This window comes from Vespula vulgaris, chromosome 25 (assembly GCF_905475345.1).
Source record: "Vespula vulgaris chromosome 25, iyVesVulg1.1, whole genome shotgun sequence".
In the NCBI taxonomy this organism is placed as follows: domain Eukaryota; kingdom Metazoa; phylum Arthropoda; class Insecta; order Hymenoptera; family Vespidae; genus Vespula; species Vespula vulgaris.
In genome coordinates, this window is record NC_066610.1 from 2,136,386 (window position 1) to 2,156,479 (window position 20,094).

At 31.2% G+C, this 20,094-nt stretch overlaps 2 protein-coding genes across 17 annotated transcripts in view; both read left to right on the plus strand.

The window, feature by feature from the left end:
• Positions 1-5,766, plus strand: part of LOC127072356 (zinc finger protein 449-like) — a 10,337-nt gene extending 4,571 nt beyond the window's left edge. For 11 of the 13 annotated variants that reach the window (XM_051012758.1, XM_051012749.1, XM_051012757.1 and 8 more), the window contains 5 exons: positions 105-245; positions 383-543; positions 637-924; positions 1,111-1,351; positions 1,545-5,766. In XM_051012758.1, coding sequence (XP_050868715.1) covers positions 105-245; positions 383-543; positions 637-924; positions 1,111-1,351; positions 1,545-1,793 — 1,080 coding nt within the window. In that variant the 3' untranslated portion in view covers positions 1,794-5,766. The remainder of the gene's footprint in view (positions 1-104; positions 246-382; positions 544-636; positions 925-1,110; positions 1,352-1,544) is intronic. The other 2 variants (XR_007785349.1, XM_051012759.1) reach the window with 2 other exon arrangements.
• A 3,342-nt stretch (positions 5,767-9,108) lies between these two features.
• Positions 9,109-17,629, plus strand: LOC127072330 (uncharacterized). Of its 4 annotated transcripts, XM_051012665.1 has the most exons (14): positions 9,135-9,561; positions 9,821-10,268; positions 11,354-12,795; positions 12,911-13,541; positions 13,621-14,218; positions 14,303-14,492; positions 14,658-14,781; positions 14,977-15,210; positions 15,292-15,504; positions 15,614-16,035; positions 16,122-16,361; positions 16,709-16,911; positions 17,026-17,067; positions 17,152-17,629. In XM_051012665.1, exons 3-14 carry the CDS (start codon positions 12,055-12,057, stop codon positions 17,288-17,290), a joined length of 3,777 nt encoding a protein of 1,258 aa, XP_050868622.1. In that variant the 5' UTR covers positions 9,135-9,561; positions 9,821-10,268; positions 11,354-12,054; the 3' UTR covers positions 17,291-17,629. The 4 variants fall into 4 exon arrangements, with proteins under 4 accessions (XP_050868624.1, XP_050868622.1, XP_050868621.1 ...); XM_051012664.1 differs by having other exon boundaries at positions 9,135-10,268; XM_051012666.1 differs by lacking the exons at positions 9,135-9,561; positions 9,821-10,268 and having other exon boundaries at positions 10,619-12,795.
• The last annotated feature ends 2,465 nt before the right edge of the window (positions 17,630-20,094 follow it).

Consider the following 20,094-nt stretch of genomic DNA (forward strand, 5'->3'; position numbering starts at 1 on the left):
TTTATAAAAAAAAATAAAAAAAAAAGTATATATATATAAAATAGAAAAAGAAAGAAAGAAAGAAAGAGAAAATAAAACAAAACAAAAATTTTCGCATTATTCAGACTTCTAAACAAATCGAGACTAATGAAAATGAAGAGGAGGAGGAAAGTGATACAGGAAGTACCGGAAGTTCGCGTAAGTCGACTAATAACAATTTCCCAACGAAATTGTTAAACCCAATGTCCTGTTTAGGTCTCGATAAGGTACGTTATCTGTTGAATTAATTAGAAATAAAATCTAATGTAATTTCTATATAATATCAGAAATATTTATCACACACACATATATATATATATATGTACATATGTATAAATATATATATATATATATACATATATAGGAAGGTGCGATATCGCCAGTGTTAAATGGTTGGGTATTAGGTGCTTATACGGCAATGTTAGGAAGGTTATCAGCAGCTACTGCAGCATTAGAAGCTACACAAATTCCAAATATACCTTCCGATAGTGATTCCGAAAGCGAGCATTCTTCTTACACGGAGAGGTATATATATTCACAGTTTGAAAAATTTATTTATTCATTTTGTTCTGAACGAATCAGTAGAATAAGAAATAATATTGAAATGATTTGAGACAGATCAAGAGGTAGTAGTCCAAACGCTAATAACGTACATCGAGGATATTCATGTGGTTCTTGCGACGTAGTAGCCCCAACTAGACCAGCTTTAAGGAAACATATTGCGGATTGTCATCCGACATTAAATGGTACGGAAACGAGAGAATCAAGGACTTGTCCTGCCTCAGGTTGCGATTTTACAACGAACAGTAGATGTGAAATGGAAACTCATGTAGCAGCACATGTAGCACAAGGAATGACACCTACTGGAAAGAAACGTACGCTGGCCTTGCAACGCGTCAGGTATAGGTACTCAAGTCCAAATCATTTTTTTACATATATTTCTTTGATACATATAAATTATCAAAAAATGAAAAGTCATCTATCCTTTACTTCTACTTCTTCTTCTTCATCTTCTTTTTTCTTCTCTTAATCTACATTTATTATGATTTTGTTTGATTATGGTTTATCGTTTTCTTTTCTCGGAAAAATTAGATACGAAAGAGAGGAATATCGATGCACCTTATGTTCCTATGCCTGTACGATCGAGAAAGCTTTCCAAAGGCATTTAAGGGCACACGCCAGAGGAACGGCCCCAGAAACAAGAGTTAGTTGCGCAGTATGCGGTGCTGATAGATCATCCGAGGTTGATTTAAGTAGACACATGAGAAGGCACCGAGACGATCGTTACTTTTGTTGCGATATTTGTATCTTCCGTACGGTTCAATTGAAAAAGGTAATAACACATTGAACGTATTGTCATTTCTTTTTACAAAAAAAAAAGAAAAAAAAGAAAAAAAAATCCTTTTCTTTTTTTCTTAACAATCGTAATATTCGTTCGCTAAATTAATCCTATGAATAATTTAATGAATATCGACCTATATATATAAGTGTGAAATATATATAAATATGGAATTTTGATGATTCAGTTGATTCAACATCGTCGCATGCACACCGGCGAGAAACCACATCTCTGTCCGCATTGCGCATACAGAAGTGCACGACGTGATAATCTACGCAGTCATGTTAGACGAGTCCACAAGAAAGAGAATTTATATTGCGATACGTTCAGTCCACGTGGCATGTTGATAGCGCCAACTATGAACGATAAAGATGACTCGATCGTCGTACAAAGTCCCGCATCATCGCCGTCCTCCAATCCTGAGTCGACGAATTAGTGCAAAACGAAGATATATTAGTGCAAGGGAAAGAACGACTTAGCCTCTAAACGACTTTCGGTCAGAGGTAAATAATTCGTTTTCTTTTTTTTTCCTTTTTTTTTCTTTTTTTTTTTTAGACATATCGCAGAGAACGTGTGGGTGAGTTGGGTGGGGCGGGGCGTGGCGGGGATAAGAGGGGTGTGAAAAGGGGTGGGTGGTCAGGCCAAAAACAAGTAATCCTAAGTGATCTCTCTTTCTTTCTTTTTTTTTTTTTATAAATAAAATCAATCAAGCTTTTGCGAAACTTTTGCAAAACTTTCGTGAGTCAATTTTTTCTTTTTCTTTGTCAGAATTTTATAGATTGGATAAAACTATTTATTTTGATTACTCGAGGGTTACTCTTTTTGGCTCGTACTCTTCCTATCTCTCTGTATAATATCATTCATTTCTCAAATCGATCGATAAATAATCAATCGAATATTTTCAGCTACTATTTAAATGTAGCATGGTAGGAAGATCTTGAAAGTGAGAATGGCTGTGAAATGAAGAATAAGAGGCTATCGTGAAACTTCGATTATGAGAAATCGTATATTATCTCTAGAAGATGGATAATTTAAGATCGATGTCTCTATGTAAATTTTTTATTTCGTTTTATTTCGTTTTCTATTCTTTTTGTTTGTTTGTTTGTTTCTTTGTTTCTTTCTTTTTCTCTCCGTTTTTTCTCTCTCTTTTCTTTTTTTTTTTTTTTTATACACAACGTAGGAGAAAAATTATTATAAAAATGAAACGTTCGTCCATCTTCGTCTTTGAACTTTTTCGATATGGTCAGAGATTGAGAGATTATTATAAACAAAGTTTCGCAAGATTCAAGAGTATTACATAATTTATAATGTCAATTTGATTCAAACAACATTTTGTCTCTTGTATAAGTATGTGTGTAAATATATATATATATATATATATATATATATATATATATATATATATATATATTACGTATGATATATGTAGTACTAAAGTCAAGAAAAAACCTACGAAGTTATAAATGTAAATGATGTCAAGATCATCGATCTCTAATCATAATCGATATGATATAATTAGACTTCGAGTAAATCAGTGATCTATAGAAATCTGCATGTGATCTCATCGTCGATGATCATTCTCAATCTAATCCTTCGGATTTTATTATTAAAGATTAAAGAAAAATTTAAAAAAAAAAAACATAAAAAAAGTAAATAAAAAAAATAAACCACTTGCATATAAACACTAATAAACGCTAATTAATTAATTATTGTTATTAAAGAAAACAAAAAAAAAATTAAATTAAATTAAATTAAATAAATAAATATAAAAAAAAAAAATAATAAAAAAGTAATAATACATTCGGTATTCGAACCGTTTGGTCTCGGTAATGACGAAAAAGGAAAGCTGCATAATGGTGCTAGACTTGTAGACTGGATCATAGTGAAAGACTGATAATAGGTGTGCTTCACGGCATCATATACATATGTATGTATATGTCATTTTATTTATATGAATATTCTGCCGTGATTAACGAATGAGAAAGATTAAGACTGCAATTCTATAATCGATTTAAAGCTGAAGAGTCTCCTGTCCAATATATATATATATGTATATACATATATATATTTATGTATATATGTATATATATAATATATATGTATGTATGTGTGTGTGTGTATATATATATATTTCTCATTCCATCTTTTTATATATTCAATTCAATTTTAATATCGCGTTGCTTGTATCACATGATCCATATATTAAATGTAATATCAATATTAACAGGAGAACTCTTGGCTAAACTAGAAAAAGGGTGCTATTTTGCAAATAATTTAATTCAATAATTTATACATTTGAATTATTTATAAAGGAAAGCACGTACAGTGTATTCATTCGTTTCATTTATTTATTTATTTATTATTATTACTTTTTTTTTCTTAAACGCGTATAAGCTCTTTCAAGTCGACAAAAAGAAAACCGTCCCCTGAAGGATCGTTGCAAAGAGATTTTGAAGAGAAAAAAGAACAAACAAATAAAAGAAAAAAGAAAAAAGTTATTGAAGGAACATAAGGAGGGTTGAAAGGGGGGGAAAAGGTGATGAAAATAACGAAAGCCAATACTTATAAATGTGTGTCAATTTTGAATCTATTCTACTTACTACGTTCTAGTCGATAATTAAAGAAAAGAAAAGAAAAAAAAAAATTAAAAAAAAAATTAAAAAAGAAAGAAATAGAAAAAAAAAATAAATTGCAGACAAAAAACAAACAACATTTTGTAGAAAATGATCATATAGCAAGAACTCTCGAGATATGGTATGTGTTGCACGATTAAAGAGCTCGTTAATTACTATATTCTGAATTCATACATACATATACACAGACACAAACACAAGTATAATAACAATAATAATATTAATAACAATATTAATAATAATAATAATAATAATAATAATAATAATAATAATAATAATAATAATAATAATAACAATAATAATAATATACTTTCTTGCTTTTGATATATATTGTATTTAAATGATATTTTATATTTGTAACGTGTTTATTGCAAACGGTGAACGATAAATTTCCAACGACATCTTTTTATATATATATCTCTCTCTCACATGATTTTTTATATATATATATATTTATTTATTTATATAAATATATATATACGCCGCCTGCCTATAAAAACTGGCTCTTGATTATAATTGTTGCATAGTATTAAAGTATAGTCGAGTGACGAATTTATGTTATTTATTATATAACGTGTACATACGTTACATTAAGATATATTTAACTTGAAATATTTTACAATGAATATTTCGTTTAAAGAGATATCCGTTTAAGTAGATTTTTCTAAGTTCTTAGCTGGATTTTTTTGATTATTCGAGATTAGTATAAAGAAGATAATAACACGAAGTATATCAGCTCAAAACATCTCTTTGTTGACATTTCATTCGTATAAATAAATAAATATGTATATGTATATGTATATGTATATGTATATGTATGTATATGTATATGTATGTATATATGTATATGTATGTATATGTGTATATACATATATATATGAATCGGTGATTATGAAAGTGATTTTCATTTTGAAATCATTTGATTTTTGAATCATATAAAAATTGTTTTGTCTATGTAATAACAAGAACAAAGAGAAAAAGAGAAAAATCGAAGTGTATTTAAAAAAAAAAGTATATATATAATTCTGTTATGTAATTTTATTGTTTTAAAAATATTAATGTGTATATCATAAAATACCTTAAATGATTTTAAACCACTTTATCATAATCACTGACTCGTCATATATATATATATATATATATATATATATATATATATATATATATATATATATATATAGTCTGCATACGGTGCTTAAAACGTGGAAAGATTGAAAATTTAGGAGGAGAAGAAAATAAGAAAAAAAAAAACGAACTAAAAAAAAATAATAATAATAATCAGCTTGTATCGTCCGAGCAAGTCTCAGGTGTATGCGAGATTTTATTCTAGTTAATCGTAAACACACAAGGGCTATTTATCATAAATGTCGTATCATCAATAAAATGAAATAAATAAATAATGTGTGCCAAAGAAGGATTTTGAGAGGTCGATGAAGAAAAATAAAAAGTGAGATTAACGTTGTAAAGAAAAAGAAAAAGAAGAAGAAGGAGAAGGAGAATAAAAGAAAAAGAAAAGAAGCAAAAAATAAATAAATAAAAAAAAAAAAGCAAGAAAAAGAAGAGAAAAAGAGAAAGATAGGCAAAATGAAAAAGGCTGCTCTGCGAGTGGAAGTACGAAAAAAATCATCGATGAATGTATTTTCTCTATTCTTAAACTTTTCAATGAATTATTTCGATTGAGAGAGGATTAGAAAGAAAAAGAAAGAAAGTTTGAGAATAGAATGAAGATAATAATAATAATAATAAAAAGAAATAAAAAAAAAAAAAAACGAAAAAGACACAAGAGTAAAACGTACTTCAACTTTAAGGAGATAACGAAAAAAAAAAAAAAAAAAAACTGATTGTTATAAAATCTTTTAATTGTTGAATTTTGCTGTAGCAGTAAGTGTCTTAACGTATATACCTTATATATATACACTACATAATATATTCTATATTAATGTTTCTTAGGTTTAAATTGATATACGTGGACAGAGAAACGAATTTGATAGTAATGATATTTCTCAAATAATATATGTATATATATATATATATTTCTGTAAATGTATGTATATATATATATTCTTTTGTGAAATTCTACTGTCCATTAACTTTGGTAATCCTTCGACGAATTATTATCTAAATAAATAAATAAATAAATAAATAAAAGAAAAGAAAAGAAAAGAAAAGAAAATTCATCATGAAACAAATTATAATGAACATTAATTGGAAAGTATACTTGAACGATTAAAAGCTTTGTTTCCATTTTTCTTTTTATTTGTTCGTTTAATTTCTAAAGAAAACGATTAAACTAATATTATTACAATTAATGATTTAATAATTAAGAATTATAGACGTATGTAAAGTAAATTCGTCGAAGGATATCAGCAGAGAGAAACGTCTTAAAAATTAATACAATCTAAATGTGATAATATATTTGCTATTAAATTGAATATAACGTATTATAATATAAATATAAATATATATATACAGTAATTATATATATATTAAATCTGCGCGAACCGTACAAAAAGTAAAAAAAAAAAAAAAAAGAGAGAAAGAAAAGATCCTTCACGAGCTTGATCTTGTTACACAAGAGGATGGTTTTGTTATTACAATTGTTATTATAATTAATTATTTTCTTTTTCGTTTTTTCTTTTATATATATATATAAAGTTACATATAGTTAAATATTTACATAAATTAAATAATCGTTTTAAGGTGGCTCGTGTTGGACGGTCCATAGTAAATCCAATTCTAAAATTGCGGTTTGCTCTCACCAAAAAGAAAAAAAAAAATATGATATTGAAGGACTTAATGCGATCTTCGAATGTATTAATATATGTATATGTGTGTATGTGGGTGTGCCTACAGATATTTTCTTCGAATCTCTGTCACTTTCTGTCTCTCTCTTTCTCTATATTAATACTATCTCTAAACCCTTACTGTTTTCTCTGTCTCTGTCTCTCTTTCTTTTTCTCTTTCTCTCTCTTCCTCTCTCTATTACATATTCAAGTTATAGACAATTGACAAATTGAAATTTAAAAAAAAAATAAAAAAAATAAAAAAAGAAAAAAAGTAAAAAAAAAAATTATAGAACAAACTAACGTTCATTCTTGCCCGGTGAATTAGAATTATATATATATATATATATATATATATAAATTTATTTATATTCAATGATAATTTATAAATCAAATAATATTAACTAATACTTATCCAATCGCTTTGCAACGAATAGATGATCTTTCTTGCATTATTATTTGATTTGTAATGACTTGATGAGTATGAAAAGAAGATTCAATTAAATTTGTATCTTAAAAAATTACTTGTCTCTTCGCCGGTTAAGAATTACACATAAAAAAAAAAAACACACACACACACACAATACACGAGTTGTTTAAACAATCGTCTCTGTGTTCCAGTTATATACTTATAATGTATATTCAAATCACTCGTTCCTCTCTTTCCAATAAAACGACAAAGTTGTGGTACAGGGTCACGTCTGCAAAATTTATGTTAAATAGTGGTCGTAAATGATCTGGAAGTATACGAAAAAAAAGGAAAAAAAAAAAACGAAAAATAAAAAAAAAGAAGAAGAAGAAGAGAAAGAATAAGAAGACGAAGAAGAAGGAGAAGAAAAAAGACCTATTATTATAGTATTTTTTTATCAAATGTTGCGAGGGCTCTATGATATTGTAAAATTAGATCTTTTAGGTTTTCAAACGTCCGACTCGTCTAATGAATTAAATCTAAAAAGAAAAAAGAAAAAAAAAAGAAACGAGGATTTTTAAATCGGGGATCATATACGACTGTTATTAACTACTGTGCAGTGTACAGAATTTGTGCAGCCAAGTGACAAACTGATCGATTGATCAATCAATTAATTAATTAAAATAGAAAAAGAGAAAAGCGAAGAACTCGTCCTTAGCACACCGTCCTCTTGATTAGGAAAACATATTTACGATAGGATCAGCAAATGTTTTTAATTGTTAAATCAATGAAATCAATTCGAATGGTATGATTGCATGGACATATCTGTACACCTGTACGTGTGTATGTATACGGATTTTGATGTAATTGTATGCGTGAATCTGTACCGCGATTAGTTTCGTACGTAATGATCATTTTTTCGTAAATAAATAAATATAAATCAATCTGTCGTCACCATTGTGATCTCTAAAAGGTAGTAAAAATTTCCATTGAAGTTAACTTCAAATGTAGATGCTAATTTTTTTATTTAACAACTTTCTTTTTTTTTTTGTTTTTTTTTTTTTACATAATGTATATGTGTGTGTATATATATATATATATAAATATATATATATATATATATATATATAAAATGAACATATCCATTGAGAATTATTTTCAAATAAATAATTCATTTCCAATAAAATTTAATAATGATATTAACTTTGCATCTATATTGAAACACTTCTTTGGGAAAAGTGTTACCTGTTTATATAACGAAAGTCACTATTTGGCTATGGTACTATAAATCTTAATAAAGGTTTCATTAAAATACATTAACGAGCTAATCAATGCATATATAATATTACCTATATATTAATATATATATATATAAAAGAAAAGAAAGAGAAGCATATTTTAATTTTTTATGAAATTTACATTAAAATCAATATAACAATGACAATTAAATATCGTCATTAATTAACTTCAATCAACATGCAATGACTATTAAAGATAATATATATATATACACACACATATTTCTTTTTTCTCTTTCTCTTTCTCTTTCTCTTTCTCTCTCTGTCTCTCTCTCTCTGTCTCTCTCTCTCTCTCTCTCTATCTCTCTTTTTCTCTCTCTATTTCTCTCTTTCTTTCTGAAGATAAAAATGGTAAAAATTGTAACTAGAATCATATATATATGATACGATTATATTACTTACACCGATAACAATTATCGGCATAACAGTTTAGTCAGCAATGGTATGATGAATCATTCGCTTATTTAGAATGCTCGTTCCGTATATATATATATATATACAAAGAGAGAGAGAGAGAGAGATTCTCTTTTTTCAATTATATAACAAATAAAATTATCAAAGATTATTAAAAATATATCACAGATACAAATATACAACGATGAAAGAAAAAATAATTAAGTAAAACAAACACAAAAGAATAATAATAATAATAATAATAATAATAATAATAATAATTTCTACAAAAATGTCTTACGTAACATGATTACACATAAATATATAAATAATCACAGGAATCCTTTGAAACAATAATAATCGATGAAATAAACTAAGATAGAAAATATGAGGAGACATAAATCCCAATAATCCAGCAGCCATCATTTGACGTCGTGCTAGACACCAGAATACTGTGCTTCGGTTTGGTGGGAGTTGCAATGTATATAGAAGAAGACCGGATATACCAGAGGATAAGAGAGAAAAAGAGAGAGCAAAAGAGAGAGAGAGAGAAAGAGGGAAAGAGGGAGCTATGGTTGATCAGAAGAGTTTGTGGAAGGGGAAAGATAGCAAGCTTCGTGCATCTCTGACGAAGGGTAGACTTTCAGTACGATATCCGATCTTGTTCGGATGTGTTTATATACTAGTGGTAATAATTATTTTTTTAATCGTTTTTGTTATCCGCAGTTATTTTTTTCCTATTTCTTACTCTCTCTCTCTCTGCCTTTCATTCTCTCTATCATTTCATTATTTTTTCGTTGATCACTTTTATCGCGTGTAACTAAGGAGACACGGAGTGAGATAAAGAATAGTGTTTCTTTTTCATTTTATTTTATTTCTTTTTTTTTTTGCTTCTTAATTGCATCCAATAACATGGAAGTTGATATATATTTCTTTCAACTAAATAGGACACAGTGCAGTTGAATAAATATTTGGTGACAAGTATTGTGTGTCGTTTATCTTTTCTGCAATGTACAAGATCTTCAACTGAAGTGAAAAAAGAGAGAAGCAGTGGTCGACGACGGTCAAGGGGAAGAGAAAAGGAGAAGTTGCGACAACAGTGCCAACAACCAACCGTAGTATACCCAGTTGTGGGTCTCTGACCCACGATGACGATATATATATCTACTACCTGGTTGAGAACATAATGCTGAGACTTTCACTATCCTCGAATGACTGACATACATTTTACTTTTTATTATTATTGTTATTATTATTATTGTTATTATTATTAGTTTGTTTGTTTGTTCGTTTGTTCGTTCGTTCGTTCGTTCGTTCGTTCGTGCTACGTTTTTTTTTCATGCAAGTGGTGGATTATTGAAAAAAGAAAAGGAGAAAAACGAGAGAAGAAGAAAGGTATTTTTCATTTTTTTTTCTTTTTTCTTCCTCTTATTTTTTATTATTATTTTATGTATTTTTATTGTATTTCTTTTTCCTTAATTCTTTTAGTTCCATTTCATGTTCACAGAGAAAATCATTTCCTTCACTCTCCATTATTAAATGTCCTAGAGATTTCTTTGTTCTCTCAGCTGTGTGCGCACGCGCCCATGTATCTATGTGTTTGTGTGCGTGACTCTATGCGAATCAGTGAATCAGTGTCACACTCATATTATAACCAGTTTGAAGTTTAAAAGGACACACTTCTATGACGTTCGTTCTTTTATTAGTATTTATTTACTAGCTTTTTTTTTTTTTTTTTTTACAAATATTTCATTTAAAAAGTAGAATCATTTAATTATTTTGTTAAATCTTTTTTTCTTCTTTTTTTTTCTTTTTTTAAATTTGCTTAACATATCCACCATCATCAAGGGCGATTGCGAATTAAATGTATTTATAAATATATATGCATATATATATATATAGAAAACATATTTTGGTCGTGTGATCATTCGTTCGTTCGATCCATCGATCGATCCATCGATCGATCGATCGCCATATTGCTTCTTTCTCTACGTTCATTCGTGGAAGATATTGAGTAGTTGCGTAGTAGTATCATTTCGAACGCGTCTTTTAAAAAAGAAAAAAAAAAGTACAGTTCATCAAAGTTATTACTTCGATAACAAAGTATAAAAGAAGTGGAAGAGAATCGATAGATCAAATGATCGGTAGTATCAATAAATATTTGTATGAATGTTCTATCGATGCAGCTGTGAGAATATAAACTTATAATTATATCATTAAAACCTTGTTGCATTCCGATGCATTTTTTGTAGTAGTCTATCTGCAACAATTTCTCTCACAAATAGATTTTTATATTTTAACGAAAGAAATGAATCGGTGAGTGAACATTAGAAGAATGTTCGACCTTGAACGGTGATCACCGAAGCATTAAGAGTTAATAGTTTCCGATCGATTCTTTTGTTGATTTTTATTAATTTGTTCTTTTATATTTATTACAAAAAAAATATATATATATATATGTATTTCCTTTTTGTTTACAGAATTTATTGACGAGTTTGGGATATGATTCATTCGAAATGTTTTCACTATAAAACGCAGTAGCCATACGCGAAAATTGTTTTTCTTTCTTTTTATTTTTTCTTTCTTTTTATTTTTTCTTTTTTCACACAAATTTTTCTTTTCTCCCTCTCGAACGATGAAACATCGAATGGCAGTCGAAAGATACAATGGAAAGATCGAGATAGAAAAATCTAAATATAATCTTTCTTTCTTCTGGTGAATTCGATACGCATGTTCTAAACCGGAAATGTACGGTATCGCGAAACTGGTAACAGTGAGTCACGTTTCACGTTTAATCAGAGAACATAGGATAATTTTTACACGAGAATTTATTACTTTCCATCTCGATTGTCTGTGATTATTATCGAGTCGTGAAAAAAGGGGGGTAGTGGAAGGAGGAAAGGGGTGGACAGACGATCCTTCCCTGTATACAAATCCGTCAATTACGCTGATTCAACCTTCAACTTCTGCGAATCCTCCAATTGCTCTTTTTATTAGCCTGACAATATCGATACCACACGTGGAAAGTAATAATGATAAAGGGAGATATGTAAAGAGATTACGGATGTGAGATAGACGGAGAGAGAGCTTTTCTTTTTTTTTTTTTTTGATGGGGAGGATGGGAGGTGGTGTAGTTTATTGAAAAAAAAAAAGAAAGAAAAAACATTAATGAAAGATAAAGATGGAAGCAAAACCGATACCAAAGCCAAGGTCAATAATGGCCGAACGTCCAGTACCGGCGCCAAGAAAAATACCACCTGTTTTATCGCCAGCAACATCATCATCATCGCCACGTAGCAAAAGTCCAAGCAGCGAATCGAGTCAATCGAGTCAGAAAAGTGACGAAACCAAATCGAGCAGTACCGAGCAATCGAGAAATTCGAACGAATTTTTTCGTCAATTGAGTACTAGTTCGCGTCAATTGAAGGATGAAATATCTGAGAAGATGACGCTGAAGGGACGAGCGGTTATATCGAGTACTAGGAACGTTAGCATACGTCTTGAAAAATCGATGAAGAATCTTTTAACACGGAGATTGACGTCCCTCAATCAAGAAGACATGTTGCATGATTCTAATCTCGGCAATACGAAAAAAATCGGCGATGATAATACGATTGAAGACGAAAGATGCGTTTCGATGCCTGCCGATGATATATTTAGCAGTATTACCTTTCACAGTCCGTTCAGTAGTAATCTAAGAAGTATCAGAAACGAGGAAGATCTATCCGGGTTACGATATAGTCCACCACCACCAGTATATCCGCCACCCCCGCTTCCTGTAGAATCTATCAACGACGAATTAAATTCATTTACGTCGAGCAGCAGCGGCCATTATGATACTCTTAGTTCTACCATCTCTGAAAAAGTACAAAGAGATTTTCCTGAATCGAGTTTCAACGTCTTCAATTTTGTTCAACATCAGGTAACTAACTCGTCATAACTCTCGTTATTTTCTTCTATCATTTTTCTTCTTATCAATTTTGTTTTTTTTTTTTTTTGTATTCGACATTTTAACATTACCCTTTGTTTCTTTGCAGGCCAGCGATTCGGATCAGAGTTTAAATTTGTCTGACATCAACGTAAGTTTAACCAGTGACAACAAGTCCGACGTTGACAGGAGATTGTCGAGATCAGATTCTTGGACATTTTATGACACTACCCCGCCTACAAATAAATCCGAAATTGTTAATGAACTCGATAGGATATCCAGTACCGAGGAGGAAACTTTGGAACAGGCGGTGAACGTCAATAGAAATTTTACATCGTTTAATGCCAGTTTGATCTCCTTACAGAATTCTATTTATGAGAATTGTATTTCGTCAAAGGGTGGTAAAGATGAAAAATTGTTTGAATCTATGTTATCGGATGTAAAAAAAGAGAGCAGTAGTAGTAAATCTTTGTTATTCGAATTCGATCCATTCGCCAAGACTTCTGAAGAAAACGTTTATAGTAATTACGAGAGTAACGATTTGATGTTGTTGGAAGCACTTTTAGCGACGAATGACTCGTCCAGTAATCCTGGAAGTACCGTAGATCTGCACGAAGATAACGAAAACGAAGAGCCGACGGAATTGGAAGAAAAAAAAGTCGAGGACTCTTTGATACCTCCTGAACCACCTAAGAGATTCGATTCTTTACCTAAGAACGAGTACGACGAAGTCGAAGTTGGTAAATATCGTTAAAATTTTAATCCGCTTTACTTAACTAAAATTATTTCTTGGTTATTGTAATATCTATTTTTGTACAGGTAAGAATCCAGCACTTTTACCAAAACTGGCACAAATGGCAAGAAGAAAGCAACCGGCTGTACCACCTAGAAAATCTACCACTAAAATCACTTCTGATTTTTCATCGGCAAGCATTCAATCAACAACCATAGAATCTAAAATGACTATAGGGAAATTTGTTGACGATGCCACATCAAATCCTCTTCCAATGGTTAAAACGACAAACGATGATTCGAAGAAAGTCAGCGTCATTCAAAAGCTAAAGAAACTAAGTCAAGATTCCACTGCTAACGTGATCAAACCAAATGTTATAAATTTTGTTAGAAGTGGTAGTAAATTGTTATCCAGAAATCGTGATCATGATGGATCTGGTGATCATAATTCGAAGCAAATGAAAATGGATAGACCCAAGTGTAAAATTTCACAATGCAATACTACGCACAGAGGTATAGTTTATAAAACTGGAGTTGGTATAGAAAGAGCTAGAGATTTGGTTCAAAGAGCTGCCGTTTTGACGGGTCCAAAATTGTGTTTTTATAATGACAAGAGTATGTCTACGCTAAAGGAAACTATTCATCTTGAAAATGTTTATAGTATTCATCTTTTGCAAGATATTAAGTAAGTTTATGTTTGATCTATGAACAATACATTTCTACGTTTGATAGTACAATTTTATTTCTAAATAAATATTTCTAACGACAGAGTAGTTGATGGTGAAACAGTACATTGTATAGCAATCAGTAGCGAATCTAAACCCCATGTATATATCTTCTACGCAAAGGGTATAGCGGAGAGAAGAAGTTGGGCTCAAAAAATTTTAGAAGCAATGACGTCAGTTTTTCCTATAAAATACACATCTGATCTTACCAGAGCTGGTTGGGTTTACTTAAAGGTATGAGAACATTTTTATAGAAGATAATGCTAAGAGAATACATTATTTGTCGGTATAATAGTGATATTACAATTTTCTTAGCGTACAAGGAATTTGATAAAAGGTATGAGATTATTATCCATCACTGAAGAAATCTTTTTTTTAAAATATATATTCTGATTGCAGGAAGGTATAACAGGTACGTGGTTCCCAGCTTGGGTTCTTCTTCAAAAGAGAACATTGGTTTATACAAATTCATCGGAGCCTGCAGTACTGGAATATTTAGATTTACGAAAGGCACGTTATATAGGTAAATATGTATATACGTATAGACATACATAAGATAGAAATATTCCATGTAAAAAAGTAATATTATTTTGACCTTATTAAGGTCTACTGTCTCGTGATCCTATTAAGCATTATTGTTACAATATATGTCGTTTCTTATTATGGCACATTATTCCTTTTAACTCGTGATTGATGTATGTTAAATATTTTATTTCAGTATTGCGAGAACAAGAAGGACCAAATTCAGACAATGTACCTATAGTAGTCGTTGATGCTGGTGGTTCTGGTGCATTGCATATAGCAGCACCAGGTTCAAAAGAAGCTTCTGCATGGAGACATGCTTTGTATCAAGCCGCTACTAGCTGTGGTCCAGCGTTACATCAACAACAAATCACTCAAGACAATGTTCCTGTAATTCTCGACAAATGCATCAATTTTATCTCCACGCATGGTTAATAAATATTATATGAATCTAAATTAATTATTATTGTAATATTAAAGCATAATTTTCTTTTTTCTTTTTTAATAACAGGTATAATGTCGGAAGGGATTTATCGTCGCAGTGGATCTAGCAGTGCTGTCATTAAATTACTGGAAGCTTTTAGAAGAGATGCATGGGCCATACAAATTACTCGAGGATCTTATACTGAACATGACGTTGCTACGGTTCTTCGAAGATTTCTTCGGGATTTACCAGAATCTTTATTTCCTGCTAGTATACATAATCTGCTTTGTCGAAGCTCAGGTAAATCATAATTGTCAAAGTTTCAAGAATTTTATATCAGAGTTATCTTCAAAGTAAACGAGACATACGTATATATTTGTATTTGTAATATTTTTCATTTTGTATTTAGAACTCAGCAACGAAAATGAAAGAATACAAATTTATAGAAATTTATTGACGACACTGGATCCTATAACTTCAGCAACTATACGTAGAATTCTTGCTCATCTTCATTATCTCAGTCAACAAAGTTCAAGAAACTTAATGACTGTTGAGAATCTCTCGGCAGTTTGGGGACCTACTTTAATGCATGCAGGAGAAAATAGTGCTGAAGATTGGAACAGAGAGGAAACAAAAGTAATTGGTGACCTGATACATCTATTTCCAAAATTATATCAATTGTCACATGCCGATCTGGCTAAGGAAGCTAAGATCTTAGAAGTTCTTGAGAAACATCATGTTTCAAATAATGGACTGCGTGGTGCACCATCAGGCGATTTAAAAATATGGATATATCTCCTTTCCAAAGAAGGAAAATGTGTTAATGTAGCTGTAAATATCTATTAATTATTCTAAACTGTTAAATAACATTCTTTCATAATTATCATATTAAAAAAAAAGAATATTTTCATTTGTAGATCGGAGCACAAAAGACAGCTTTTGACGTATGTCGTGAATTATCAGAAAAAGCTAATCTACCTGCTCATGAATTATGCCTAGAAGAATATGCACTTTCAGGTGCTTTAAAAAGACCACTTCATCATAACGAACGTGTTTTAGAAACAGTAGCGAGATGGGGTTATTGGGATCCAGATGATAGAAAAGATAACATCCTAATCTTGAAGAAAGATAGATTATACAAGGATATTGTACCTCTGGTAATATTTATATTAATATTATAAATCGTACATGTGTCTAATAATAATTAAAAATGGAAAGACATACATATATAAGCGAGATTTCAAAGTTGCCTATATATGTTACTTTCCCACATCACTTGTATTAACGTAGATAGATCAATTAGTATGAGTCAGAGCAATAAAAAAGATACTTTTATGTGTCAAAACAGGAAGCAACAATTACGTTGCTTTTTAAGTTGCAATTTTCTTTTTCCTCTTTTTCAATATTATTCTTTTAATTAAATATTTATTGTTTTGCTTTAATTTATTGTTTAAGATCAATTACTGTTTAAGATCATTATAATTAAGATCATTTATTGTTTTAGATCAAGCCACCCATGACAATATCAGGAGAATTGAAATTTGCGGATGTTAAATCAAAAAATTTTAAGAATTATCTTTTTGAATTTAGTCAGGCTAAGTTATATTGTTACAAAGATAAAGTTTGTTCTACTAAATTACATGAATGGAAAATTGAAGATATTATTTGGTATTTGGGACATGAAACCAAACGTAATCCACAAATGGGGTAAATATATTAATATTAATATCATAAAAATTTCTTATTTAAGTTTACTTATTAATAAATTACATTTATTATTTAAGTATTTTATTGTATTAGTCTGTTCTTTTCATTTTGCAGCTGGACTATTACATTTATATTAAGAAATAAAAAACCAACAAGGTATAGTTATCATTATAAATAATTATTTTGTTACTCGAGTTCTGGAAGTTAAATATAATTTACTATACTGCATATTTTTTTCAGATGCAAGGAAAATCCATTCTTTGGTAATATTATAGCTGGTACATCTAAAAATGAACAATACAAATGGTTGGCTGCTATGCTTTTTGGAGAATTTCAAACGAACCTTCGTCCATCTGCTATAAATTTAATGGACATGTAACATGTAAATTAATGTTTGTAAATTACAGGGTTTATAGAATAGTATCTACTGCCATTAAAAATGTTTGAATGAGAGCTTAGACTTTTATAATAAAAATTATATTATAAATATGATGTTATATACATGAGAATACATATTGATATATGACACGTTACTTTGTAATATTTCAGAACACAGAGTATTTACTAATTAAGCATTCCTTAAATATCTTAGAGACTTTATGCATCAAATCTGTACAAATTCAAAATATACTTTTATACTCGTACGTGTAACAGACAAATACAATAGAATTGTGATATAAAATGAAATGAATTAAATAATAAATGTACTTTATAATTATGTGTTTGTGTTAATACTTTAATGTTTAATTGCAATTAAAATGAAGAGAATTTAATAAGCAGTTATTTGAGTGGTAGTATTTATATATATTCAACATACTGAATTTCAACATATTATAAGTATTATCGAGCCAAATCTCACTATGTGGGGACTACTGCATCTCAATTATTGCATATTGAAAAGTGCAAACCCGCCTAAAGCTCATACCCGAGGGCACTACCCGAGAGAAACAAGAATAATTTATTTGGAATAATTATTTTAATTATTACACAGCTATGCGTTTCAATAAGTAGAAATGATTATTCATTCCTGTGTATACGGAAGATGTAAGAAGCAAGTAAAATGTACGTACTTCGACATATAGTTGGAAATTGAAAGAAAAGATATCGAAATAAAATTTGGAGAAGTCTTCAAGTATGCAGCCATTCGCTCAGTAATACAGGCATTTTATGAAATTTTAATAAAATGCTAGTATTTCCGACCCAGGTCCCACCACGTGGAGGTTGCTGCAACTGGGGACCCCGCGGGCTAACGGGGACTCTACTCTAAAATTCGCGTGACCGACGTGATCAAATACGTACGAATGTTCAATAAAACGAAGTCCCCGGTAGGACTTTTAATCGCGCCCGAACACTCCTATGAGTGTAGAATAACGGTGACTCTACTCTACATTCGCGTTCGCGGCGTCTACGCATTAGCCAAGAACTTAGGTGGCTAACTGGAGGAGGTTCAGTAAACGCTTACGGATACCAAACCATAATACTCGACAGCACGTAAACCGACACACGACCGGTCATTTATTCGTTTTAGCAATCAAACGGAGTCCTTTACCGTAGGACTTTTAATCGCGCCCGAGAACACCACGTCTGTGCCCGCCGACACAGATGAGAATGTTCTTTCTATCCTACCCGTATTCGCGTCTAACGATCGAATATGAACCGACCCATTCGACGATACATCGAAGAAGAGAAGAAGGAGGAGAAAGCTGGAACATTCGAGCACATGAAAACGACAGAATTCAGAAGAGAAGATAAGAAAAGAGAATTTGTAAAATGGAGCATAGGAGAAAAATGAAATTGGAAAGAAAATATGGACGTAGCTCGCTGCACCGAGATAAAACCAGAGTACGAGCTCGATTTTTCGGTACTGAAGGAAGGAGATCCACCCATGTAACCCACCCGATATAAACTATGATAATTTCGACAAATTATTTCAATTATCTAAAGGATAGCTTTGCGTTTCAATAAATAGAAATGACTGAGTATTTACTGCCGAATATACGAAATACAAGAAATAATGGAAAATGTATGTCCTTCGATGTTCAATTTGGAATAACGTCGAAAAGATTTTAAAAATATCTCGAAGAATGCAGCCATTTGTTTGATAATACTTGTAGCATACGAGATTTCGACATATCCCAAGTCCTTCCGACCCAGGTACCACCCCGTGGAGGTTCCTGCATCTGAAGACTCGCGAACTAATGGTGCCTCTACTTTTTACGGCTTCTATTATTATCAAGAAAGCAAAGCAACAGGGAAATCTCCCCTCCACGATAAATTCAACCCTCCAAACGCTAAAATTGCAGCCCCATTTGTCTCCGCATTTGGGAACCGATTTAACTGTATTGCTCAACAATCCAACATCGGAAGCTTCGATCACCACTTGAGCACGACCGATCGTGCTTCCGTAACAAACGTCGAAATACAAAATTGAATGCTACAGCATTCACAGATTCTTATAAGTATCCTGGAAACACTCAAGCGAGTATGTCGAGTACGTTGGAACACAGTTTAGGCTTAATCACTACGGAGAACATCAACCCCTACGCCAACCGACATAAACGAGTGTTCTTCTTTCTTGCCCGAACGGGAGAAAAGAAATTCCTCTGAGGTAGAAGAGATTCTTTAACAAGAAGAGATTCTTCGCCTGAGGTAGAAAGATTCTTTAAACAGCCGAAAAAATCTATGTCCCTCCATGGTCCTCGGCCGATGAAACGGATGCGGCTGGTGGAAGGACACGGCTAGCGGGGCTTCTACTCTAAAATCCACGATCCGAGATGCCTTTCCGCTTCGAGAGCTTCAGGCTTCTCGGCAAATTGGACATGTGTAAAACCCCGCTTACACATCGCTCCACCGTCCACACCGTCGGCTTCAAACATCTCGAGACACGACCGGTCGTGTCTATCATTCGATATTTCAAAAATCAAAACGAAGTCCTCGGTAGGACTAAATCTCGCGATCGCGAACACCCACGTGCGTGCCAACCGTCACGCTCGTGAGTGTTTTCCCCATCATTCGCGTACGGAAGCAAGGAGACATACCCTTCCTGCATATAATAAAGATTATATGCAGAGAGGTTCCTTTAACTTCAGTGTAAAAATCCGACGATGATAGGTCCAGCGATCACCTAACTTGAAACAGAAAAAGAATCAAAGAAGAAGAGATAAACATGTAAAAATTATATAC